The sequence below is a fragment of the Excalfactoria chinensis genome, chromosome 1 (genome assembly GCF_039878825.1).
Source record: "Excalfactoria chinensis isolate bCotChi1 chromosome 1, bCotChi1.hap2, whole genome shotgun sequence".
In the NCBI taxonomy this organism is placed as follows: Eukaryota; Metazoa; Chordata; class Aves; order Galliformes; family Phasianidae; genus Excalfactoria; species Excalfactoria chinensis.
This window is the reverse complement of record NC_092825.1, coordinates 32,690,088-32,717,986: the sequence shown is the minus strand read 5'-3', so window position 1 is coordinate 32,717,986 and position 27,899 is coordinate 32,690,088. Positions and strand designations below refer to the sequence as shown.

The 27,899-nt window shown below is 39.3% G+C and overlaps 1 protein-coding gene across 17 annotated transcripts in view; it reads left to right on the top strand.

Annotated features, from left to right (window-relative positions):
• The window catches only part of GRIP1 (glutamate receptor interacting protein 1), a 297,390-nt gene that overhangs the window by 190,662 nt on the left and 78,829 nt on the right, over nt 1-27,899 (top strand). For 16 of the 17 annotated variants that reach the window (XM_072327180.1, XM_072327202.1, XM_072327124.1 and 13 more), the window contains exon 2: nt 6,418-6,498. The exons of the other annotated variant lie outside the window; for it this stretch is intronic. In XM_072327180.1, coding sequence (XP_072183281.1) covers nt 6,418-6,498 — 81 coding nt within the window. The remainder of the gene's footprint in view (nt 1-6,417; nt 6,499-27,899) is intronic. 17 annotated transcript variants of the gene reach the window in all.

Sequence of the window (27,899 nt, the reverse complement as noted above, 5' to 3'; positions counted from 1 at the left end):
TGAAACCCTATGTTTTCTTAATAAAGAGTGCTGGAGTGCACTGAGCAGAGAGTTTGATTAGAAAGGATTAAGATTAAATACATTTATATGTGTCCTACTTAGAGCCTAGTTTGTTAATGACTGTTACATACAGCTCTCAGGAAATTTTCAGTATTTCTAAGCATTACTTTGAAAAGTGGCATTGCCATTTGAAATATCCATTCTCATTGGAAGTGACTGAAGCCATAGCTGTAAAAGGAACTTGAAAAATCATTATTCCTCTGCACCAGTAGAAGAAATTAATGCTTTCTTTCATGGTCGGAGCTTCCGTAACAAGTCTGAAAGGATTAGCATACGAGCTAAGAAGATTGTTGACATTTTGATGTTTCAAGAAGCGTATGCATTCAAAATTTGTGCATTATAGATCTACTGAAAGAATTTAGCTAATTTTGTCTCTTCTTGCAACTGTTAGTAGTCCATCCCACTTTGATGCAGCAGGAAGAACATCTTGGTAACCACAAACAATCCAGGTTGTTATTTTTTCTCTAGACTCTTGTATTACTTAAAAGCAAATCTTATAGAATGTTCTTCATTTACAGGAAGACACACTCCAATATACTTTTTTCTCAGTTGTTGTCAGTAGCTGTTTCTAAGGATGAAGTTACACCAAGCTAAAAACATTCGTGCAAAATCTCCCATCAACAGCCAAAGGGAAATTCCCAGTACTCTCCCCTTCCCAGCAAATTTTGTTTGCTTTATCCTCTCAAGCATGTTCAACTTAGATCACACCTTCACCTCAATGTGCTGTAAAACTTACCAGAGTTTTAGGACACATAATGACTTTATATGCTTGAAGTATTAAAAAAAAAAAAAGTCTGAGTAGTATTATTCTTCATGTAATACAGCTCTCGGATATCGTCCGTTAACTTTCTCAAAGAATTTCATGTTGATATTTATCTTCTGACTGTGACTGGAAGCCACAGGGCAATGTGAATAGTAGAACTTGATAACTATATTCCAGCTTCCCTTATGATAGTCTTTTTTCCCTTCCCATTGCTGTAGATTTACCTGAAAATTACATTTTTCAGAATCTTTAGCAGAACAGAGAAAATATGTTCAAGTATTTTTGCCAGAAACAAAGGACTGTGATTGAAGAGATGAGCCTTTGTGAGATCAGAGATGTTCTTAGAATGATCCTGGTGACTTTACTTTCTATACCGTTTTAGTGATTGGGCTACTGAGGGGATCTTGAGTTCAGATTTTCTCTGCCTCATCCAGTACAAGTCTCCAAATTGATTGTGGAGTAGCTTTAAATTTACTTCATATTACGTGCTTAAAACACTCATCAGGGAGAGAGAGGTGGAAGGATAGTGATGTTGGGAATTTGGGTTCTCATATGTAAATGTGAGACTGAGATTTGACTCGCTGTTCCAACATCTGAGTTTAGAAGAATGATTCTATGGACGCCCCTCAGATTTTAAACTTCCCTAAGCTACAGGCATCAGTGAGTACGTGTTTATTTTTATCTGTGAAAGCTTCCAGCTGCGAAATGTGGGAATAACAAAGAATGCTGTAGCTCAGAATTTACCAGCTATCACAGGTATGATATTAAGCCAGAAATAATGCTTTTTGAGAATGCTAATCTTATACCATTTAAAGGTGACATTTAGGTTGTGTTTCAGACATGTGAAGTATGGGAACCTGTGATAATTTGTGCTGTACAAACAAGGTTCATGTAAATCTCTTGCTTTTAATGAAGAATGTTCTTCTTTATTCAGAAGTGAATATGGTAATTTCTTTATATGGAAGATTTGAGTGTGAATGTGACATTGCAGATCTAGGAATGCCTGAAGCAGTACATGGGACATTGGTGCTTTTAATTTTTGATAAACTAATCTTCTCAAGGATGTTCCCTCAGCCATAATCATCATCTTTACAACTTGGTATATTGCCATCCTCTGCATAGGTGTGTGATTCACTACTAGCGTAGATGCATGTTATCATAAGGAGTGCAAGCAACAACACATGCAGGCAATCCTACTCCTCCAGTACGCTGAGCAAGCTGAAGTTATAGTGTACTGTCTTGTCAAGTCTTGGGACTCTCACTGATTGGAGATACTTAGGAAAGGAACAATGAGGAGCATATATGCAGCATCTCAAATTTACGTGCTTGAGTTCTGAAGTCTGCTTGAGAAACACACAAAAACAATTCTCCCTTGGCAAAGTACAGCTTATCCCATAATGAAACATAAATAAGAACGCTTTTGAAAAATGAGATTAGCACGGGATGTGGGCACGTTTTCTGGGTTCATGAGTTATCACTTGAACTTGCCTCCTCCTATCCTCCAACCAGTTGTGAGATTGGCACAGGGAGTGTGCTTGTTGCCTTTACAACTACAAACAGCATTCTTGTGTCAATAGTTTTCACAGCCCTCTTGAGGGACACGCAAATGTTCCAATGATCATAAACCTCCTGATACACTGAATGCCTGGACTTAGCTCTTGAGGAAATATCTTTAGACTTTCCTAGTTCCCTCTTATGTGTCCCCAGTTGATATCGTTCAAAGGATATTAACCTGAATATAGCAAATATCTGAAGATTACAAATGGTCATTTTACTAGCGCAGTCCCAAGCACTTATACACTGGACAACACGCACATATATCCTCTTTATAGGATTACATTGTTGTTGGTTTGCTAGAGTGTATAGAGCCCTTAGTCTTGGATAGAGGTCCCCCTGTGTAGTAGGAGCGATGCAGAATGATGTAAACAGGTCACAGCATGGTCCCTGACTCAAAGAATGAATCATTCAATTACAGAGAGAGATGCCAGCTGGTTAAAAACAGGCAGGAGAGTGCAAAGAGTTGTTTATCTGCCTCACAGGCAATAGGTAAAAGCAATAGGCCTACAAAAGTAACTGCAAGCAGTGGGACTGCTTATCTATTCACTTGATCATTATCTTTGCAGTCTTTAATTAGCAGAACTGTGTGCAGAGCTTTGAAAGGATGATATGCTAGTCACTGTTACTTGTAGTTACTTGTAGTTGGAGCTGTTGTATTCATGAGGATGAGTGTAAAGAGAAACCAGAGTGATGATTTCACTTTTCTGGTTCTGGATCTCAGTAACCGGAAGGCATTGCAGCAGGAACTGGAGGAATTAGCACAGCAGGCAACTTGTTCACTATTGCACATTTACAACTACAGAAAATACATGAACTAGAAATTTTAGGGGAAAATGAGCTCACCTGCTAGCAGTATAAGAGGGTTTGTTTCCTTCGGTCACTAGGCAAAGAGATCTGCTGGCATAGCAGTCACCTTGATATGAGCGACCGACTACTAGAAATTGGTTACTCTGGGCTGTTCAATTCCTTAGCCAAATGAAATTGGGAGAAAAATAAAATAAAATAAAGTAAAATAATAATAATAAAAAATCAGTGATGTAATTAATGCACTTCCAAGACTGTACCCACATAGCTGTGCTGTTTGCAAGGTTGGAAGCACAGACCCCAGCAGTGCAATTTCTGTAGGAGCAGGTAGGGGTGGGGAGCTCCTTGTGTGCTGACCCCAGCCAGGGCTTTGGCATCCAGCAGATAGGCTACTCAGCCTGAAGGTTTGTCACAGGCTGCAGCCCTCTCCCCACTGGTGATCAGATTATTTTAGTATTAGTAGTATAGCTAACTAAGATTTATGCTTCTGAATGTATCCTGTTTCCTCCTCCACTTTGTATAGGTGGCTTCTTACACATATCTCACCTTTACCTAATTCCAAGTTGCTGTCTACCCCTAGGGCATGCTTCACACTCTTCTCCTTTACTTTTTTAGTGTATTGGCTCACTGGGTTAGTTTCATCCCCAGGGAGTCTGTGCTGTAGAGCTGGAATCACAAAGCATTCGAAGAAATCCCTCCAAGCAATGATACCAGGAGGTGTTTTTGCATGTTTGCAAAAATCTTCCCTGCCAAGGATGGTCTCCTCCAACAGATGGGGCATAAATTATGATTTGATTTGTAAACTCTTGTTGCCGTATAAATAACTTTGCAAATGCAGACAAACAGATGTCATCCTTTTTTTTGACAGTATGATGGTGTCTGGCATTTCAGGGCTACCAGGGTTTTCCTGTCTCTTTACTGTATTCTCTTCTTTAGGATGGTATCTACTTGTGTATCTATCTTTATAGTACTCTTCGGTCTCAAATAATGGCACTGCTTGTATTCCTTCTTCAGCTAGTTGTATTTGTTTTCCTTTGTTTCTGCAACTTCTTTTCAGTGATTTCTCATTATTTCACATTGTGATTTTGCTCTTAAACAGGCACTGAAAGATAGTTCTTTCCTGTCTTGGAGACTTGCAGCAAAGTGAAACTTCCCCGTCAAGCAGTGAGGCAATGACTCGTTTTTCCTCTGTAATAATTGGACATATGTTGTGTTAATGGGGTTCAAAAGTTTATGAAGCAATCTTTTATGCCACTTTGTTTGCTGTGGAAATCTATAGACAGCTTAAAAAACGTAACTTAATTACATCCCTACAGTATCTAACAGTATATAAACCACAGAAATACCTGACAAGTTTTCAGTGCTAAACCTAAATGTCAGTGCCCTCAAATATGGAGCCTGAGCTGTCTTTCATACCTGCCAGTTTCTATGTGCAAAATACGAGACTTTTTGTTCCTGCTGCCTTGCAAGTAATTTGAATGCCCACTCGTCTTCCCTCCGTAGTGCCATTAACCGGAAAGATTTGCAGGCTCGTCCTTCTTTGTGAACTTGGGATAACCACATACACTCCCAGTATAGTGCACTTTGGGGAAAATTCTATTCCAGCAAAAGATTGCAGCTGATTTATTCATTTGCTCCTGACAAAGATTCAGTGGAAATGGTCTTGTTGTGGACGTTCATCTCTCCTTTCTACCCTCTCTCCAATCTGATGAAAATAATGCAAATGTACAGATCTGTCTAGGAGAAAGCTGTTTGTTCCATGAGCTGATAGATTTTTTCCTAGGGAGGGCACGCATGCAAATAAGGCCCAAACATCATCACCATCCATCAGTTCCTGAGAAACTGTATTATTTTTCCTGTCCACTTTTTAACAGAAAAATGCATGTCTCGCAGTATCTGCTGTCACATTCGGTGCCTGTGAATGAAGAGTAATACATGTGACACCTCAGCCGTGTTATTGATGATCCCAATTTTTGGTATTGATAGGAGCTAGTTACGCTATTCAGAGACCCTTAGCTTGAGTTCTAGCTCAGCTGTGCCTCTTCTGTGGCAGAAAAGAGATGATCCTGCTTCTTTAGAAGCTCTTGTTCACTTCTTTCGTTTTTTCTTTCCTTCTTCTTTTTAACTGTGTATGCTACAGTATTAGATTTTCCACTTACATGTCTGCCTTTTTCTTAACTTCTGTAGCTGTGTCTGTGCTAATATTCTTTCATTCTTCTGTACATCAGGTAGCTGACAGCTTTATTTTCTTCAAGCTTGTATTAACATGCAGTATAACCAAACCTGTTACTTTTCTCCTTGTACCAATATAATCCCAAAGCAATAGCAGTTCATTTTCTGTAGAGAAGACAATGATATCTGTCTGTTGAGATATTTCACCATTATATGAACTTTGTTACTTGCTGCATTTATGTCAACATATGTGGCCTTGCAAAAAATGTTTTGCCTTTAAAATAAAACAAAAACCTCATTCAGCTTTCTTGTTTCTGTATCCACATTAATGCACATATTATAAACTTACTGGTCCATGAAGGAAAAATATTTGGCTGACGGTTTTCCTGATGGTCACTCTGGAGGAGGGATGTACAAGTGCCTCACCTCTGCCTCATGCTGCTTCTAATAGACAGCTCATCTGCTTTGCCCACCAGCAGCAGCCTCTGATGCCTCCATGTTTACCAGCTGGTGAGCAGAACCTCCTGCTTAGACACAGGCTCCTACATGCTTCATTCAGGCACGCTTGGTCTATTGGGCAACTGCTTTCTGATGTTCTCTCCAATCAGTTGTTAACTGTGGAAAATGAAGTGTCCCATGGCAGATCCCAAAAGAAAAGGAGGTCATCTCTACAGCCAGAATATTCAGAAGGTTCTGAAAATACTTCTGAATAGGGAAGGGCCCTCTCTCACTGGAGTCTTTGACACATGAAGCTTCTTAACGTGAGGAAAATGAAAGTTTCTATATTTACTTCAAGACTGAAAAGGGCTTTGTATATCTAGGCTGTCATCAACAAACCATTGTCTCTGATCTGAGATCTCATCCTTTTCAGCTCTGTTATTCAGAGCCATTATCTTTGAGGCTAGACATGGCATTGAGCATTGAGTCAGAATTCAGAATGTCCATCCTCATCTAGCTCTTATACTCTGCACTGCTCATTCGCAGTAACTAGATTTAAAAGAATTCTGTTGTTTTTAGCACTGTATTTATCAGTAACTGCAACTTTGCTTGTTTCTGTTTAGATGAGAGTCCTTACACAAAGTCTGCAAACCAGACAAGGACACCTGATGGAGCACTATCTGTGAGGAGACAGAGTATTCCAGGTAAGACTTGCTTTGCTTTTTATAACATGTGGTTTGTGAACAGCAAAGTAATACTAATCAAACTTGAACTCGTTATAAAAAGCAAATAAAGTATAGGTGCCAACAAGTACTTTGTAAGGAAGGTTCCACTGGAACTGTAAGAGTTTACATGGCTAGATTCCCTGGGGCTTGCAGTATGAGGAACATCTCTGCATCTGCCCTTTGCAGCAGGTTTCACATGTTGATCACAACAGCCCTTTCATCACAGGCCCTGAGAAATCTGTTCTTTTATATCTGTCTTCAGTGATGTAGGGAGTTTGGCTCATATTTCCAATCCTGAATGCTGTCAGAAGTCAAATCTGTGTGTGGTTTTCTGCCATACATACATCATCCTTGTGGATTCTGTCATCCACTCACACAGAGACAGACCCACCAGATCAATGGGATATTCAAACCTCAGTGTCTTTTAATTACTTCAAATGAGTCTGCACAATGTGCCTATGAACAGCAATATTATATGTACTGTGCAGGAATATAAGGGAGTTTTCACCTTAAGAAGAATTTAGGAATTGGCTAATGAAAATGAATGAACACTGACAAAGGTTGTGCACAGGCAGAATAACTGATGTTGTCATTCTCACCTCAAGAACAGCAACCTCCAAATGGAAGGGAAGACATATGGCAACAGAAATCAGAAACTGTAAGGTCATGCCACCCACCTTCTAATGAATAATCATCATATTCTGTGCACTCTGTGGCCTTATTACTGAACAAAGTCACACATACTTCTCAGAGGTTATAGATACAAGGGATGGAGCTCAGACTTCTATAATTTCCAGGCTCAGATCTCATCACAGTAACTGAATTGTTTCTGAAGGGCCAAAGTACAGATTGTATGGATGCCCTGTGTGCAAATGTATGTAAGTGTACGTGTGTGAGAGAGTTAGAGAGTTGGATGACTTACTACTGCTCAAAATGAATATTTCTGACTGCCTAAAATGTCCTAGTGATTTGAAGATTGTTATTTTCACTATCCAATCATGAAAATCAAAATTATTGTGAGAAAAATCAACTACAGTGTTCAGTATGCATTCATTGTTATGAGGATTGTACAAACACCAACTGGATTTCTTTCTCCAAGTCAACACAAATGAAGATTCATTGTTGTTCAGCGAATTAAGCTGTCTATATGGATGTTTCTTCAGATAATTCTGTTGCTCATGCATCACTAATATTTAGCGTACTAAATCTCTTCTTTAAAGAAAATAGTAATCTTGTGAATTTTTTCACCTTAAGCATAGTATTTGATATTTATGGCGTGGTTACTGTATTTATAGCTTATGCGATGGTTTGAATATGAACTGAAAATCATGGTTTTAGATAATAGAGAACTGAATATTTTCAGTCATACTCTTTAAAGAGAAGGTTTGATAAAAGTTGAACAGGTTAAATTGGAAGAGGGTAGGTTTAGACTAGATATCAGAAAGAAATTCTCTACTGTGAGGGTGGTGAGACACTGAACAGGTTGCCCATTGAGGCTGTGAATGCCTCCTGCCTGGAAACACTCAAAGCCAGGCTGGATGGGGCTGTGAGCAACCTGGTCTAGAGGGAGGTGTCCCTGCCTATAGCAGGAGAGTTGGAACTAGAGGATCTTAAAGGTCCCTTCCAACCTAAACCATTCTATGATGCTGTGTGTGCTGTGTGTGTCAGATTTACTTGAGAGGCAGCACTGACAAGTGTTTGTTGAGATATACTGTTTTTCATTTTGGGTGTTCTTCTGTGTGTTTTTCACTTTTCAGTGTTGTGAAGATGTTTATATAAATGACATTGAGCTGATACAATAGTAAATAATAGCAATAATTGTGTTTTCATGCCTTGACGAATTGCCATTCTAGCACAAGGAATATTGTGAATTTAGATTTATGAATACCTTTATAAAACTAAGCAGTATTTTGTGAAGTAACCAGCCCTTAGGAGTTTAACTGAAAGTTTCTGGCAACATCCCCTGAACTTTTATATCCCTTTTGACACTTAGAAAATTTGGCCTTCTAAATAGCATCTAATCTTACTTGTCTGTGGGCAGTTTATCCACACTGTTGGTTCTTTTGCCACAGATGCAGACACATCCCACCAAAGCATTTTGGTAGCAGGATGAGTACCAGTTGTACCCCCTAGTAACGTTAAGTTGAGACAGAAAGTATTGCAGCTGCTTTTGGTTTTGCTTGGGGTCAGGATCTGACTTCTGACAGCATGTAGGTCAGCTCTAAAAAAGTTTGGTAAGTGAAGGTGCTATACGATGACTCTGGTAAATTCTTCTAAACTTGGATGGAGAGATGTCAGCAGGAGTTAATGTCAGTAATCCTTGCATGGAGGGTATCTGCGGTACGGAAAGCATTCGGTGCTATTTCCCCCAGACACCTGCCTGGTACAATATTACATTCCCAAGGTGCTTTTTTTCTGGCTTGAGTCCTGGCAGTACCTTTGGCAACATAACTGTCCAAGCCACTTGATGTTCTGTCATTCCTAAGACACAGACTGCAGATGTTCCTGTCCTTTTTCCAAGGAATGTTCTGGCCATTACAGCCAGGATAAATCTTTTTTTCTCTTCTTTTTCTTAAGGTAAATTATCCTATCCTTTGGTTTGCACACATTTAAATATTCAGTGAGAAGATGCAAGTGAATACTTATTTCCAAGATATGTGATCTCAGTCTTCCAGTGTAGCACAAGATTGTGACATCTCCCTGTGTCTGCTGAAGGTTCCTTCTTGTAACATTTATATTCACTTAAGAGGATTCCAGTGCTCCTTCTTTTGGCCAGATATGAAAAAAAAAGAAAGTCCTTTCATCACTGTGGGGTGTGAAACTGCTGCATTAGCTGTAAACCCCAATATGTTGTTTTTATCCTTTCCTGTGTAACTGTATTGAAAGAGCAATGTTGATGAGCAAAGACCGAATGCAGAAAGAAGCAATGTAATTCTGTAGAGGTTACATGGATCTCAGACTTGGTTTATTTTACAGGAAAAAAAAAAAAAAAGAAGAAGAAGAAGAAAAGAAAGGTTGAAATAATCATTTTATAATTAAAGTCAAATGAGCACAAACTGTGAAATCAGTGCACTGAGTTTAATTCCTTTCATCCCCAGAAGCAGGGAATGGATTAAGCTTCTCTCTGGCGCAGATCTGGCTCACTTAAGATGCAGAATACATTATTCATGTGATGAGGGTACATGTCATATTTATCATGTCTTCACATGGCAGAAAATCAACAAGCAACAGATCCATTCAAAGGGACTTACAGAATTGATGAAATTATAGTTAATTTAAATTATGGGCATTCATATGATTGCAGTTTGAGGCCTGGACTTAATCTTGCAGATGTGAAGGTGTTGTAATTACATATAAATGATTGTTCAAAACATTTTAGGTTTGCCATCAGGATTTCTTAATTGTAAAAGGAAGGCTTAAGTTAGCATCAACATGACAAGCAGTCTTGTGCAAAATAAGAAACAAATGTATTTTTTTTCTCTGAACCTTGAAATTTAGACTTAACTGGTGTGCATAGGGTGGTCTGAAAGCAGTGCCTCCCATTTATTTCCATGGAAACTACAATGATACAAAGAGCATGGTAACACTTACTTGATAGAGCAAATTCTCAGCTACAAAATGCTATTTTTCAGTGTTGTCATCACTGTTACTTTCAGAGCAGCCCTCATATAATGAACCTGTCTTGTTACTGTGCCTATATCATAGGCTGCGAAGGCAATGGGGATTCATGCTGTACCTCACCCAGGAAACTATCACTGCCAGACTGGTGTTAGACACGTGAATACAAAGAGTGTGTTTTTAAGCTCATTGGTGAGACCCTTCCCTCAGTATCACAGATGCAGTTGGAAGCATCTGCCATTTAAAGATGAAGTATCTAGTGGCTGATCTCTCCATTTAGATGGCTGAGGGTTCCTGTGGATTCCTGAGCTACCACTGGTGTGCCAAAGACCGAATGTGTGCTTGGCGCAGGGCAAGTTCAGGATCAATAGAGCTTGAATCAAAAATGTTTTTTCTGTGGTTGCCTGTCTCAGTGAGAGCTTTATGGATGGTATAAATATTCCAGCAGTAGCGCTACAATGGCAAAATCTGATGGCACTGTGAAGGAGACATTTTGAAACATAAGCTAAAGATGAGCCTTTGCTGGGTGCTGAATGTGGGCAGGTCTGGAGAGGGCTGTTCCCATGCTGTCCGGACTGAAATCCAATGCCTTCTTATCTGTTGAGAGAATGTGGAGAAATCTGTTGACACTAATGCCGTGTAAATTGCTTGCTTAATTTATTTGTCTCTTTTCAATTCACTTGCTGAAACCCAGAGCAGAATCACACAGGCATGAAAATAATTACGTGTAAGAAAAAAAATACACCGTGAATTTGAGGCTGAATAAAATATTTTGTAAAACCTGAAGCAGGCGGTGTTTTTGGTTTTAGCCCAGTTCTGTAAGCGCTTCTTATTGATTCTAATGAGTTTTATTAGAAAAAAAATAAAAATGCATTTTGAATAGCTGAAATGTTCCAACTTCTCTATGTTGGTTTTTTTTTCTGGTGGCTGAAATCATGAGAAGCTTCAGTTAAACTCTGCAAGTGGTTTCACTTGGGTCAAAAGAGTATTTTAAAGGGAAGAGGTTATTTTTGCCCCATCTATTTGACATTAGATTGGATAGATAGTAATTTTTACTTCTTGCATCTACTGATGCAGACTTCTGCGCTATGGAAGAGTTCCAGAAGTGTGAAGTGTTCAGGGGCTCAGAACAGCCTTAGTGCATGTTGTGCTCTGGGATGGCCATTGGAACCAAGTGAATCCAGAGTTAGGGCCTAGCTGGAAAAACACAGCCCTGGGGCTCTTGCTCTCTATACAAAATTCCTGTTCAATGAATCGGCACCAAATAACGAGAGGACACAGTGGGGGTATTTCTCAAGCAGAGGAACTTTCTTTTTTTCTGAGACAGAACAGCACAGCTGCCTGCCTCCTGCACTGCTTACACCCCCAGCCAGTGCTCCTTCATGTCTGAGCCCTCACCACGCTGCCTTTGATCCCACAAAGCCCTCATGTTCCAACTCAGCTGGCCTTGAGACCCCTGGAGCTTCTGCACCCACCCACAGCTCACCCAGCATCCTCCTACCCCACAGCGATGTCTGCTCTGCTGAACATGCAGATGGCTTTTATAGTGAGAGTACATACCAACCCTGCAGGAAAGTCCAACTGGGTGTTATAAAGTATTCCGCTGACGTTTTCTCCACCATGGGAGCCCGTGTTCCTCTCTGAGATATGATGATGATTATTAATCATTTGCATGTTTTGAACGCAGTTGCACAGTCGTATTAACGGGTCGGTTGTTAAAGTAGGTCACTCTGCTCTGAAGGAAATTGTCAAGACTTTGAAGCCTGAAACTAAACTGACCAGATTTTTCAGTTCCTTTGTACATACATGAGTAGTGCACCCTCTTGCCAGTGTACCTGATTCTTTGAAGCATGCTATATAGTACAGCTTTCCTATTTTGGTGCTGTGTTTGATCTCAAAAACAGAGCTCACCATCCAGCTGAAGGGGAAACACAGAATGGATGTACAGCCCTGAGTGAATCCACAGCTCCAGCTCTGCTGTCTCCATTATTATCAGTCTTGCAGCCTCATTTTTGAGGAGTTTGGTGGCAGAATTTGAATATAAATATGAAATGTTAACAAACTTAATTTCCCCATGTGCTGAATTGTGAACTACTGAGCTGGAATGTAGCACATGCAAGCAAAAAAATCATAAAATGCCTTGCAAGGATGATATTTACAGAGCTGCTACCAAAAAAAGAAAAAAAAAGAAAAGAAAATGATTGCATGATGTAGCATCCTCTGTAATGGCTTAGGCCACAAAATATTCCTAGGAGAAATAATGACATAATCAATTATTGTAGTAACAACAGTAATTAACACCCTGGGAATTTTCAGCCTCTGTGATGTTCAGATATAAAGTATGTGTTGCAGATGAAAGGAGCAACACAGTTTTCTTGTGTCCATTGGCTCTGAACACATTCAGGTCCCATCATCTGTTGATAAAAACACAGAAGAATGCCATGTTCCTCCTCCCTGACCCCCAGCCTGCTGTGCAGCAAAATATCCGCGTTGTGTCTCAGGCTATACCAAATGTGGCTCTCCTGAGGGATTTGCCTGCTGCCCTCAACCCATTAGCTCAAATGTAGGTCAGCTGGAAACCAAAGAGTTTGAAAGACCTCAGGACTTTCCTTGGTATGGTTTTAGTTCTGTGGTAACACGCAGAAATATCAGTTTAACCTTGAAAACAAGAATACCTTGCTATGAGAAAAAAAATAATTGTGTTAAATTATATGTAATGCCAGGATCCAGTGTAGGTTAGATAGAGCCAGAACATGTGATACCTTTATGACTTGCTTGAGCTGCTAATATAAAACTGCACTAGCCGAATATAATGTGTGAGTGTGGTGTGCTACAATTTAAGCGAGAAAAAGGTCTGTACAGTGTAATGTAATAGCAGAATAGACATTGTGTATTATTTTTCTTTTACAAGATAATCCTAGAAATAATACAGCAGTATAGAAAGTAGTACAGGGAGATAGGAGGAAATGAAAAAGAAATCCACGTGGATTAAATAAAAAATTCAAACCTGTGATGTGATATGAGGATAAAAGTTTCATTAATACCATTGCTCAGGATAGAAAATGGCTCTCGGGTTTTTCTGGCTGTAGCCCAGCTGTTGCAATCTGAGCCAGCTGCACGGTGACCAACAGAGGTGATGGACAGATGATCCATCTCCATTGGTGGATGTTTTTCTACATGCAGACCCATCTCCAGAGTTTTGTTTTCGCCTGTGATTAACATGGCATTGACAAGACAGTGTGTGTTCCAAATCAGCTGTTCTCATGCCTACAGTTTACCCCATCCCATACTTTCTATAGGTGCTCTCCAGGCTCCAGTGCCAGGGAAGCTACAGTGATGAAAGCGATCCTGTCTGCTTTCTGATACAATTCTGTTGTCTTCAGTAGGCCCCATGGAGAGGTTTGCCAAGGGACTGCCACCTTTTCCAGCAACACTGTGTAACTTACTCCCATCACCGTCCTCAGCCTCATCGCAACCTGTCTTGCCTTTCACTTCAGATTTCATAAGCACTCAGGTTTCACAGATGCAGCGTTATCTGCCTAATCCTTTGTTCCTTACCAGAATGTTAAGTAGTCTTCTGGCTAACTGGTTTTGTAGATAAAAAAGCACATTTTGCCTGAGGAAAGCACCACAAAATCATCCCCTTCCTTTTTTGTAGTTCTCGTTGTAGGGAAAAAAAAAAGAGCTCATTACGAAAATAAAATCTGAAAATAATGTACGTATGCATCTATGCATCAGAAAAGAGGTGGGAAGTTGAAGTATGCATCTACAAAAGTGCTTTTTCCCCCATTTGCATTTGTTTCATAGACACTTTTACTGTCTGCTTTTTTAAATAGGCACAGAAAGCTCAGCTTTGTCACCGGAGATATTCTTAACATTTAGAAACCCATTAACAATGACCTCTGTTGTCACAAATATTATGGTTAGCATTGTGGGTCATTTCCTAGGAGAAGCAAGTGCTCTGACCTGCGAAATGCAGATCACAGACTAGTAAGCTTTTCTGCACTTGAGGTGTTTATTATATCTGCAAAGTCATTTGCTGATTTTCATGTTTGATGTGAGACTGCAGTTGCTGCATCATTTATAGTCTTGCCCGTTCACTGAGTGTTTGTTTAACCTGCTGGAGGTTTATCAAATGGGCTGTGCAGCATCTGCAGAGCTACATCTCTTTTGCTTCTCCTCTCCGCTGGCAATTTCTGAATTTGCTTTTACATTTAATATTGAAAAAGAGATGATGTCTTCCTTGCCCCTCCTTCCTGCCACCAAAATAGCTTTATTGGAATGGTTTCATATGTGTCGATCATGTAAATGTTTCATGCACGGATAATCCCAGAAGAAATCCTTCACAGAAAATGAAAAAAGCCCACTGAGTTCTTACCTAAACAAGATTTCTGTTGATTTATTTATAAAATTTGTTTACTGAGCAACAATTACATTACCACGCTAATGCTTTTCAATACTGAAAGGGATTAGAAGAGAGACCTAATTTCATTCATCTCATGATAAATGAGAAAGAAAGTGCATTAGTGGCAATAATGAGAAAAATGTACTTTTTGAAATATCCAGCTGATACGAGACTACTGTGATGGTGTCTGAGAAGATAAATGTCTTCAGAATGTTTTTGGTTTCGTATAAATTTTGATTATGGGTGCAGCCAGTAACAGTTTTGTAGCTGATGGTACTGAACACCTTCATTTATGCATATTTGGGTTTAGTTGTATGTAATTTGACCAAGCTTCAGGCTTTCAAAATATAATTTACTTAATTATTCCTGCAGCAGTTTTTCTCAGCAATTTTTTTTTTTATCTACTTGTAGTATGACAAAGATAAATCCCAATATAGCGTCTCTAAAAACACCGTAAATAACTCTTACCACTCTTAGCCTCTGTATGTATACTATACGTGCACGTTTGGGGGTAGAGATGGCAATTTTGAGAGAGTAGTTCTATATTCAACAAATGTGTTTCTTCACCATCCTTTGCATGTGCTCTACTGTTAGTTGAATCATAGAGTCATCAAGGTTGCAAAAGACCAGTAAGTTCATCTAGTCCAACCTTCGGCCCAACATCACCATGCCCACAAAACCACGTCGCTCAGCACCACATCTCTATGTAACCTGAACACTTCCAGGGTTGTTGACTCCACCACCATTCTGGACAGCCTGTGCCAATGCCTCACCTCTCCTTCTGAGAAAAGTTTTTTTTTTCTGATATCCAACCTGAACCACCCCTGCTGTAACTTGAGGCCATTACCTGTTTCTGACTGGAAATATGTTGGGGAGCTTCAGGGCATCTCCTGGGGTTGGGAGTGCCATCTCCTGGTTGTTTTCCTGCATGACTTCAGCTTGCTTCACGAATCCACACAGGAAAAGCATCCTTGTGATGCTTGACTTCATTCACTTTACTAAGAGGGTCGGTAATGTCTGTTGAAAAATTTATTCTCCTTTAAAGGCTTCAGTTGGAAGAGAAAGCAGGTTGTAGAGGCCTTGTGAGGAGGGAGAAACCAGGAAAAGATGAACGGCTAGAAAGCCATGCGCTCCTTAATGTGCTCATGGTAAGAGGGGATGAGCCCAGTGAAATCTGTAACCATGCACTCATGTGCACAGGTGGCGCACGGATGTGCACTCACATACACATGATCACAGTCAGTGGATGAACACATGACACATCAATCCCAATAATTTCTGTTGTCCACCGAGAAGTTGTGAAACTTTACTTTGGCAGCCTCTTGTGGAACAGCCACTTGCGGATGCCAGTTTCTTTGTTTTAGGCAACTGAGTACCTAAAGCTTGATATTGACTTCTTGAACACTGCTATATTTGCACATGATAGCAAGGTTGGGGTTTTGGAGAGGAGCGTGAATGGAGGGGGGCTGTCTTAAGAAAAACAGTATTATATGAAGAGAAAGTCCATGAGGATGGACTAAATTCAAAATTTAGGAAATGTGTTAGAAATTTTTCATGCATTATCATTTTCACTTAAGTAGACATCTATTTAGATATTGTCCTGTAAATTATTACCAACCCCATCAATACTGCAAAAATGTGGGTTCAACAGAAAAACTGATTTCTACATCATTTGGTTTGAGATGATCCTCGTGGGTCATCACCAGGCAGGGGGAGTAAGCAGCAAACCTCTGCATGCAATTAGAGTCACCAGATTGAAAAGGGTTCAAACAAATTAACCAGCAGGAGGTTCACAAATAACTCCTACAATCACCGAGGAGCAGTGTAGCCTCCATTATCACAGTGCCAAGTGTTGGGGAGCTGACAGGACTGTATGGAACAACCAAGCTCTCAGTCTCCTTTTCTTGCTTTCCAATACACAAAAAGACGAGATGGTGTGTTTTCTGATCCAACAGAGAGAAGTTGAGAATATTTTTTATCATTTGCAGTTGTTAGATTATTTTATTGGTACACCGTAGATATTTTGTCTCTTTAATGACATTCCTAGTTTATTTTCTGATTCCTCTTTATAGGATTTAATGTGTGCCTTTCATCTGCTTGTTTTTTCTTTTTTATTCTGAATTTCCCATTCAGTTTCTGCAGTGATTATAAATTCAGGGAATGGAGATAGCAAGGGGATAATATATCACCGACCAAGATAACAGCTCTGTGACATCAAAATATACTATCCCAGATCCAGATAACAATTTGCTTTTTCTTTTTGGCTGTATCAGTAACTCTCCTTGGGAAAGAAATGCAATGTTTTCCCTTTCTGCTTGTTTTTGTTACAAAATTCTGGTTAGTGTGTTGTTTAATGTATTTCATGTTGATGGAGAAGTGACTGCTAATTTTCTTCTGTGCTTAATAACATTTCCATGTTTTTTCTCCACTTGGTATCAAAAGATGAGAGTGTATTTTGATGCTTATGCATCTTCCTGATCACAAAGATATGCGTTTAGGCCTCATAGCACAGAATACAGGAGTTGGACTTCCTGTTTTTGTAAGACCATAAGTTAATGATAGCATCATTACAAACTAGGTTTTATTTCTGCTGTATTTAAAAGTGCAGTGGTAAGGACAAAGCACTTATTCTTTCAGTTTATATCTTATCTTTATCCTTAGCTGTGAATTTAGGTGGAGTCAGTTGGCCAAAAGAGACCTTGGTGACCATCTATACAAAATATGTAACTTCCCTGAATTTACTTCTATTTCATCTTGTGTTTGAATTACACTTTGGAGGAACATCCATTCTACTGAAGTTGCTTGCGATCCGTCTTATCCTTCTGTGATCAATTAACATCACTGCTTTTCTTTCTAAGTTGAATATGTGTAGCTTCTGCTTCCCCTTGTTTGTGCTACTGTCATCTTTCATCAAAATTTAGTTCATCCTTTTAGGTACTTCATTATGAAATCACCTTTTAATCTTCCCCTTGTTAAAGTAAACAGATCGTGCTTCTCCAATCTGCTGCTCCCAGGCATGCTTCCTTAACTATTTAAAGAAATCTTTTCTGGTTCTTCTGCCTTCTCTTTGGTTATTAATATTCTCATCCTTTCAGAAGAATGAGATAAAGCATCTGAGTGATAATCACTAAATACAAAGATGTCCTAAGGAGTCTGTCTAAAACTGCTTTGTTTATATGGTCATAGTTTGTATTATTCTGCCCAGTGGGGGGTTTGATCACCTGTCAGGACTCCCAAATTTTATTTGTCTACATTAATTTCATAATTAATTTACTGTCATGTATCTATTCACATCTCTTATATTACTGGTGTGGCAGACTTTATTAACTTCCTAGGTGAAATACAAGCTAGTAGAATGCAGATGTTTATCTTCTTTATTTATTATCCTTGTCCAAATTCCAGATTCCATTCTCACTTTATATCTGCATGTTCTTGAGAATCTACTGATGTAGAGAAACACACGTAGGCTCTTCAGAAAAGTCACACTTACTAACAAGCTGAAAGGAGTACAGAAAGAGTACAGAAAGAAAAAATAAAAGGAGTATTTTAATTGGAGTAAATAAGAATGAAGACGAAATAGAGAGTGCATTTAATGCTTTTATCCACAGAAAACATTGGTGGAAGGACAGTGAATATCAATCCAGGCAGGAATAAGTGCTGATTTTCAGCGTTGATTGATTTTATCAGTGAAGCAAACCAGGCCAGCTTAATAGTTAACTATGAGAAAGGATTCTGTCAAGACTTTCTTCCCATCTTAGAATGACATTGTGACCCCAAATACTTGTCAGATAAATGATACGGAAAATGAGCATTGACCTCAGTCATAGTAAAAACCCAATGTTATAGAAAAGAGCAGGACGTGCTGCAACTGAATTTTAGGTATCACTGTAAACCAGTGAATATATTTATTCACTGTGAATTATATACTGTGAATATGGATGCCAAGAACATTGCTCTGTAAACAAAAGTGAAAAGTAAAAATTGATAAGAGGTCACATAGGGAAATCTTGTCATAAAACCGAGACCATAGCAATGTAGACCAAATCTATCTAAACTTTTCCGATTGAGTTATAATATATCACTATTGGTTTTGGAACAGAAAATTTAAGAAGGTAGCAAGTGTATTTGAACATCATTAGGAACCTGTAGCCCCAAAACCAGATGCCCAGTAAGGTGTTTCTGTAACTTTATGTTAAGGACGGTATGAACCTCTAATGAGTCCATTAAAATCCAGGAGTTTTATTCCTTAAACGCTAACTAAAGGTAATGGTGCAGCAGAGAGCAGATAGTGGATGGGAATGCAGTAAAAATCATGGAGCTTGACTTATTTAACCCCATGCCACTGAAAATAATAGGCAAACTGTTTAAGTAAGCCAGCTGGGATAATAGCTGAACATGATTGTAATGAACAGTAGGATGCACTTTTCCTGGTCTGTACTAAGAGTGCCCGGAGACTGAATATTTTTGACAAGCTGTGAGTACATTTTGTTGTACCTGTTTTCTGTTCAGAGAAAGTTGGAGTTGATTCTAAAACATTTTAGATGCTGATCCAATGCAAATTTCAATGCATTTGCAACGCTGTAGAAATAACTTTGACCAATAATTGGGACCTGGGGATCAGAAGACATGATGTCATGTATTCTTCCAACGTGTATTTATTTTAAAAACATTGTAATATCAAAATGACACCAAATATTCTTACCGCGTGGTGGCTGTTACATTGGTGGGTATCTTAAGTTCATTGAGAGCTGGAAGGAGTGGGAAGTAACTTGCAGGCTGCTTGTTATGTACAAGTTATCATCTATTGTGGTTCTTCACTCGGGAAGAACACACTGATTGCACTGACCTGTAATAGTCTGAAGATCACCTACTCTAGACTTTGCTAAAACAAGGAGGGAAAGAACATCCAGAGCAGACATCCTTCTTGCAGTTGTTCTGTGGATGCATAAGCTAGGACTTTCCCTTGAAACTGTTGCTGGTGAAGCCAGGCTGTTTGAAGGGATGAATTTTGCAATGTTTCTAAATGAGCAAAGCTTCAGGGTAGGCATGGTGACATCACCATGGAAGTGCTCTCTCTCTTCTTTTGCTTGATAGCTTGGTCTAAATTTTATTGGCTTCTTTTTTTCCAATTATGACTTCGTGTCCAGTGGGAGGGTCTGATGTTAGACCCACACTCACAAACAAAAACATGTTGGGGGTTATTTTTAATGTCAATCTGCCCTTAGCAGAAAAGGCTTTTGGGGGATGGGACCTGCAAGACATTTATGCGGAGCAAGCTTAGAAGGAAAATTTGTACAACAGTTGAATGGGTTTTACAATTACCAAGAAAAAAATGAGGGCAAATATGTTTACTGGATAACCCTGTTCAGAAGCATTTGCTTTCAGTCACAAAAATTGTGGAGGAGGTGACCTTCAGAATAAGTTAAATTGTGGGAATTACAATAGAAACTCTCTAGAAACATTTGCCTTTACTGATTGTTTAGGCTTCCCCAGCTTAGAGAATATTAGCCGCCACCAGTTGCACCTTCCTGCTGTCCTATGGAGGATGTGAGTGCAATTGTAGAAAATCCAGAATGATACCCATACATGATTGCTGATCTTTCTGTCCCTTGTAATGAACTGATTACTGCGTGCATATGATTAAAAACAGATTCCAGCATGGCAGACGTTTTTGTTGGCATAAATCTGAGCCCCATAAGGTGCATTAAAATTGGCACGATGCACTCTGATTAACTGTGCTAAGGTAAATAATGTTGTCAAAATGGCAGAAACATGAAATGTGGCTGCATGCTTGTCATATGGTATCCTTCATGTGTATGTCCAAACTGTAGCATCTGCTGTCGGTCAGGAATAAAACAAACTCTTAAGTCTGAGTACCTGATGCAAGTGAAGGACTGTAGCCACATCCACAAGGATTTTTATAACTGAGAAATCTGAGTCTGTAATGAGACTACTGGTCAGTTTATTTGACAGTAACTAATGAATTAAAAGAAAGCAAATTTAATCACTTGTTATTCTCCAGGTGTTAATCTGACACAGAAAAAACTACCCCCTCTTCCCCCTCCCCCCTTTTTTCTATCCCTAAAATCTAAATCATGGTGCTTTTTTTGCAATAAAGATGCTGGAAATGGATGTTAGGGAATCCGGCTATTTTAGGTTAATGCATTTGATGTTGTACTTGGATCATGCAAGCAATGTATGATTTATGCATTCATGATTGCTTTAGTCATGTGACTGAACCTACCACAATTTTTGAGAGCAATTGAGCAGTGCAGTAATACAAAGAAAGAGATTTTGAGCACCAGTCTTCTCAGGTGAGATAATGACAATTGTGGCTGCACAGTGCCTGATCATGGTCTAATACATTCAATATTAATGTGTGCTCATATGGTGCCCATTCACTTTCTGTGATAATTGTGGTATACACTAGCAATTTAAACAAAGGAGGAATTCACTTAGGTATATTCTTGCAGCTGTGCATTTTACTGTTTCACTGCAGTGATTCCCCCAGCAACCTTGACTATATAATAAGTTAGTTCATGCAAATGAATGCATCTGTCTTCATTCCTCTTTGCCATGAGTTCATTATGCATACATTAAACCTGGAGGAATAAGTTACAGAGATTGATTAGAGAGTTACGGAGAATAGGTTAGCAGCCAAGAAATGCCTGAATTATTCCTGGTTTGTTTGCTTTTTTTCCTATTGGCAAACATCTTTAACAGAAATAGTACATCCTTGTGGATTTAAATGCTTATTGGCAGCTAAAGTCATCAGTATTCCTGTGATTCAGCAAATTTTAATATAAGCCAGTAGCTTATTTTATAGTTCTTTAACTCTGGTCCTTTGGCTTTGACAGTATGTTTTCTTCATACTGAATGTCGAGTAAGTTAATGGTCCTTTTGTCACAGGCACTTCTTTCTATATAACACCAAATGAAAAGTTTCAGTGCATCCTATTTGTCAGTAGTTGCTGCATACTAAATTCACCCCTTAGCCATTCTTACAACTTTAGTTTTATATCAGAATGAAGTGTAGAGAAAAGATGAATCATTATCAGATCTCTTTTTAAAATACTCAAAGCTGTGTATTTTTACAGCCCATCTTTGAGCTACTGCCTTCCAAACATTAGTATTTCTGGGCTGTGATTTTAACGGGGGTAGAGAGTAAGCAGACCATCAACATGTCCTTGACCACTGAGCGTGAAGGGCTCAGTAGGAAGTGTCCACTGGGGTTGTCTAATCTTCCACACAGGGACTTAGATAAGCACTTTTTTGTGCTGTATCTCCCTCCACACAGAGTGGGAAGATAGAGTGCACCTGTCATTCAGCTTTGACTGTCCTGCAAACATCCACATGGTCCCTAAAATCTTGAAGTGTCTTCTCATTGGTTGGAGTGCTAGGAAATGCTGCACTGGCCCACTCCTCCAAATGGCACCTTTGCTACAGGAAATTGCAGTCTCAGTATACACTTGAAAATTCAGAATCTGTCACTGAGTGCTTGTGCAACCATTTATCCAGAAAGGAATGACATTGCTACTACATTCTTTTCTGATCCTTCTGCTTCCATTTTACCATGATGAGGCTTGTGAAAGGCTTGGAAAATCAGCCCTATGAGGAGAGGCGGAGGGAGCTGGGGCTGTTTAGTATGGGGAAAAGGAGGCTGAGGGGAGGCCTCATTGCTCTCTTCGAGTATCTAAAGGTGCTTACAGTGAGAGCAGGGCTGGTCTCTTCTCACTGGTGACAGGTGACAGGACGAGGGGAAATGGCCACAAGTTGTGCCAACGTAAGTTTAGGCTGGACATTAGAAAACACTTCTTTACAGAAAGGGTAGTTAAAACACTGGAATAGGCTTCCCAGGGAGGTGGTTGGGTCACCATCCCTGGATGTGTTTAAGAGCCGTTTGGATGTGGTGCTCAGAGATATGATTTAGCAGAGGGTTGTTAGTTAGGGTATTATGTTAGGCTGAGGTTGGACTTGATCTTTGAGGTCTTTTCCAACCTGAGTAATTCTATGATTCTGTGATATAAGTGAGCTCAGCTCCATGTAAAAAAATATATAAAATAAAATTAAAAAAAATTAAAAAAAAAAAAAAAGAAAGAAAGAAAAGGAAAACTGATATTACTTATTAACTATGATGTTAAATTATATATCAACTGTAGGCCATTACAGGCGACTCAGATTACCTTCAGTAAAAATAAATGGTGACTCAGATGGAAAAATGGGATGTAATGACACTTGCTAAAACTTACCTACTAGCCAGAGGTCAAGAGGATTTGAAACACTGAAAGAAGCTGGAAAACATGTCTTTAATGTCAAAAACCTAAGCAATGTGGGCAGCTCTTAATCTAAAATGGGAAGAAGATTAAAGAGTGATTTCATCCAAGTTTACGGTTATGTATCTTCAGGGATATTCTGAATGGTGGGAACATAATGAGAATGGTGAGAATATAATGAAATCTTGGGATTGGAGACTTATCTACTCAAATTCAAATAGAAATTACCAGCGTGCATAGCAGATTTTCCATCTTTCAAAGTTGAGTTGGATATCTTTTTGAAAGATACGCTGTAGCTGCGGATATTGCCATTTGGTTTAATGATATTCTATTTCTCTGTGTCACTCAGGTGATCAAGGAGTGAGTTGTTCTCAGTGGCTCCTTCCTACCTTGAGATACACAAATGCAGTCGGTCCTGTAAGCAATTCTGCATGATCCATTTTGGTAACGGTAGAAAGCAGAGGAGCTGGGAGACTCAGACTGCTCTTATGGGCAATGCCATCTCACTAGAAATGAACACTGATTAGCATGAGTTCTCCCAGTGCTAATTTTTCAAGATAAGAAATAGGAAGTTGGGAGTGAATTCATCAGAATTATGGGAAGAAAGTGAATAAATCAAAGTGTCACACCAGTGTCTGTGCTGTTCTATATAGCAACATTTCCAGTAGGAAAAGGAGGAGAATTATTGAGACCCTCATCAAACTCAGACAGAAATGTAGAGAAAAGTAATGTCGTGCAGTCCGTCCTTTCTTCATCAGTTGCATCCAGCAGTGCAACTGCAACAGCAGTGCATCCACAGATGTGTTCAGGGAAGCACTTCAAAACATGGGCCATTCTTTGCTTTAAGATTTGGTTGCTTATAGCAGAAAGCAAAATTTTCAAAAAGAGCCAGGTGTTTTGTCTGCTTTGGGAGACACGTTTTAGGTAACTATGGATTTTAGATCCAGCTCAAAAGTACTTCCTACTTGTTTCAGGATGGCGTGGTCAGCAGCCCTAAGGATGTGATCGCCCTCTGTTCTCAGTTCTGGTGAGGCCACACTTTGAGTACTGTGCTCAGTTTTGGGCTCCTCACTACAAGAAGAATTCTGAGGCCCTGCAGTGTGTCTAGAGAATGGGAACAGAGCTGTGAAGGGTCTGCAGCAGCTAAGGAAAACAGGGACTGTTTAGTTTTGAGATACCTCAGTGGAGACCTTATTGCTCTCTTTAGCTGTCTGAAAGGAGGTTGTGGTGGGGTGGGGATTGACCTCTCCTCTCCGGTAACAGTGATAGGACAAGAGTTAATGGCTTTAAGTGGAACCAGGGGAGGTTCAGGTTGGATATTAGGGAAAAGTGTCTTCTCAGAAAGAGTGGGACATGCATCCCAGGGAGGTGGTGTGGTCACTGTCTCTGGAGGTATTAAGAAACACATAGATGCAGCACTGAGTGACATGAGTAGTGGGCATGTTGGTGGTGGATTGATGGCCAGACTTAGAGGTCTCTTCCAACCTTACTGATTCTGTGACTCTACTCATTTCCTTCCCAAGGAAAAAAAAACCTGACCTTGTGTGAAAGATTTGATCTTTGGAAAGCCCTGAAATGTGTATTGAAGAGGTTGTTAAGGTTGAGACCATTAAGTCATTCATCACTGTGTTTTTTGTGCTGAAATTTTTCTGTCCTTGCTTCAGAAAGGTCTGCCTTGACAGTGTGGTAGGCCTCAAGGTGGAACAGATCCTTACCAAAGATAAGGAAGTAGGTCATTGCAAAGGCTCAAGCAGTGCAGGTGGCGATTGACATACACATACATACACACTCTCCCAAGGAATGCTGTCAACAAAAGTGTTAGAAATTCACAGCTCACTAAGAAGATAAATGTGCTGTAACTAGGATACATCATTGAGTGGATTTGCAGTTCACACCATGGTACAAGGTGGTGCTCTGTGCTCCTCTTTCTTGTAGGTAGCAACAACAAAAAGTTGCATATTGTGATTCCATTGAATCTGCGTCTTCTTAGAGAAATACTTGAAAGTGTTTGTGTTTCCTGGAGACAGATGTTCTAATGCTTTATAAATTTACCAATCATTTTTCCTCTAATTGAATTTTTCTGCCAAGATTTACTCAGGGATTATAGATTGTAATTCTGTCATTTTTACACTTAAGATTTAAGCATATCTTACATTCTAAGTCCATTTTAATTAAAATGCGTTGATTGTTCTTTTATATACTTACAAGAATTCAAGCTTGTAATTTGATTCTTTACCTATACTAGGGGATTATAAAACTTTGATGTTGTATGTTTCCAGTTTCTTTCTAAGCAGATGTTCGGGACTGCATTGCATTCCACCTTTGCAGACATCTGCACAAATGCAGAGGACAAGAAGCACATGAGCAAAGAATGACAAAAAGATGCCTTAAAGATATGATCTCCTTCAAATGGCAGTTTTAAACATTTTTAATCTAGTAGTTCCAGCTATTAGAAGGATCAGATGACATCATTTATATTGAGATAACTCAGATTAATGGTTTTGTATTCACAGTGTATTGACATGAAAACTGGTTTTATGTGGTGCTATGCCATACCTTGCATTTTCTGACATGCTTTTTACCACTCCTATATAAGAGAGTTGGATTCAAGCAGAAGAAGTGAAGTGTTAAATCTTTATCACGTGCCTTTGCTCAGATGGCTGTGCTGCTGCTAGAAGTGCACTGGGATAGTTCGTCATAGCTGTACACTAGGTTGTAGGATGGAAATCCTATGTCTTAGTGACATAGTAATTGTTTCACTCTTGTCCCTCTCAAAAAATGAAATGAAATACAGCTCTTCAGCAGCTGACTGTGGGATCTTCTCAGTCACTGCCACAAAAAACAATTATTTTTGTAGGAAGAATCTTACTTTTATGGGCCTGCTAAAACATTTCCTTCCAGTTCTGCTAACAAACTAATATGGTTTATCTCACTGAAAATGAAGAGGCTTTCAAATGGTAGTTATTTGATTTCAAGTTTAGGATGTTTGTGTTAATTTTGAGTTTTTTTAGTGTATAAACAGGCTTTCAGATTTAGTGCTTATGTTTAATGCTAAACATAATGTTCTATGTTTAGCATCTAAACAGAACATTCCTGTTGTCTGCCTGTGTTTTGATTTGGAGAGATCTGGCTGCCGAGGTATCTGCTTTGTTATGCCTAAGAATATGAAAAACATCCCCAGAACCAAATAATGCAAGAATAAAGCTCTTTTTAGCTGGGAGACAAACCAGCCCAGGTATAGACTGTGCTGCCCTGCCATGTCCTGTAGGCTTAGCATTTTCACTGAGTCGGATCATCATTTCCTATATACTGCAGCCTGTGGTGGATCGTAAAATATCATTGCTTGCTTTTCTGTGTCATGCTTAGGCCAGGCAATATTCAGACTTCTTCCAGTTTATGAATGCTGATGGAAGGCATGTGTTTTTAAGGTAGTATTTCCACAGTGGCGAAGTTGTCCTGTAGACTTATACGTCTCCAAAATAGCTGTCAGTAGAGACTATTTTAGGCATATTTTGGTAAGTGTGTGACCACTACCCGTCTCCCATGCTCTCAATGGAAGCTGTACAGCATTTGGGCACTGTTTGTCCATAGGCTTGAGGAGATGACTCAGAGTAGGTTAAGGTCAGCTTCGTGTTTTCAGATTCTGTTCATCATGTTTTTGTCTGCTTGCTTTTATTTTTATTTATTCATTCATTCATTCATTCATTTCTTCATTTATTAAATGAAAATTGAGGTGTTTTAGCAGTTATTGACAGCCAGTCAGGAAAAGGGCACCAAGGAGCAGAGTGTTCATCACCTACTGACATACCTCTTGTCATACTGAGAGAAATACACCTACCCACAGGACGTGAAACACTGAGCAGACGTGATGTCCCCAGGATAACAAACTGCTGTCTGTTTTGTAAGAATTGACTTTATCTTATGTGGTTTCTTATTAAGCTGTGAGATGCCTGCTGGAATGTAAGGTAAAATGTTTCCTCTGCAGAATTTCTGCTGACATATAGGGAAAATCCACACAAGGACAGCATTGACTGTATTTTCAACAGGCTTACGAATTACTTATTGATTAGGTATGTCTTTTGGTAGGAAATGGTCAATAACAGCAAGCTTTACCTTCACTTTTAGGTTAGGTTTTGTTTGTGCTCTGTCCTGGCTGCACAGAGCAAACTCATTGGGTCGGTGGAGGATGCAGGAGCTTGACCCGATTGTGTAGATTTTAGGCATTTTCTTGGATCTAAAAAAAGAAATTTCCACAGAAGGGAACAGCAAAAAAAGAACAAAAAGACGGCATCTGGAATAAAGGGAAAAGTTCTTCAGTTATACTTTAATATGTAAATTAAGATATAAAACCGTAGGAATATATAAAATAGGTGATAAAATTTTGATTAAGTGTTCTCTTGGCTTTCAAATGTTGTTCTGGGAGAAATTATTTTCTGAATCCTAGTATTTAATCTTCTTTTTTTGTAGAAGTGAATGTGTTCCATATTCAGGAATCTCATGAGTCAACTTCTTTTCCACGCTTTTTATTCATTAAAACATGAGATTTACATACATCAAAATGCAGGAAATTACAAAATGTCTGATCGCATTTAAAACTCTCAGAGTTTCATTGTGAATGTACCCTCCTTGAAGAACAAACAATCTGACATAATGTTCCTTGGATTTTCCTTACATGCAAGCTATTCTATTTACTCATCTTCTTACAGGGAGATTTACCCATTCCTGTATTTGAACACTTGCTTATCTTTGAAGTATTCTTGGATCACTGAGGATCCATGTTGTCTCCCGGGTCACAGCTCACACCAGCTGACGTAACAGGGCACACACAGTCACACTATTGCAGCAGAGGACTTGAGAGAAGCATTCAGATGAGGAACAAAGAACAAAAAAAAAAACAAGAGCATAATGTTTTCTTCCGAGTTCAGCTGCTGTGTACGCTCCACCTTATAAGACTGGAGATCTACGCTAAGCTCTTTGGAGTGGAAACTCATTTCCATGTTACGTCTGCATGCATGCACAAGTGTGCGTGCACGTTTGCACTCCTCATAATGAGCCCATCTCCAGGACGCGGTGGGATTCCCCAGC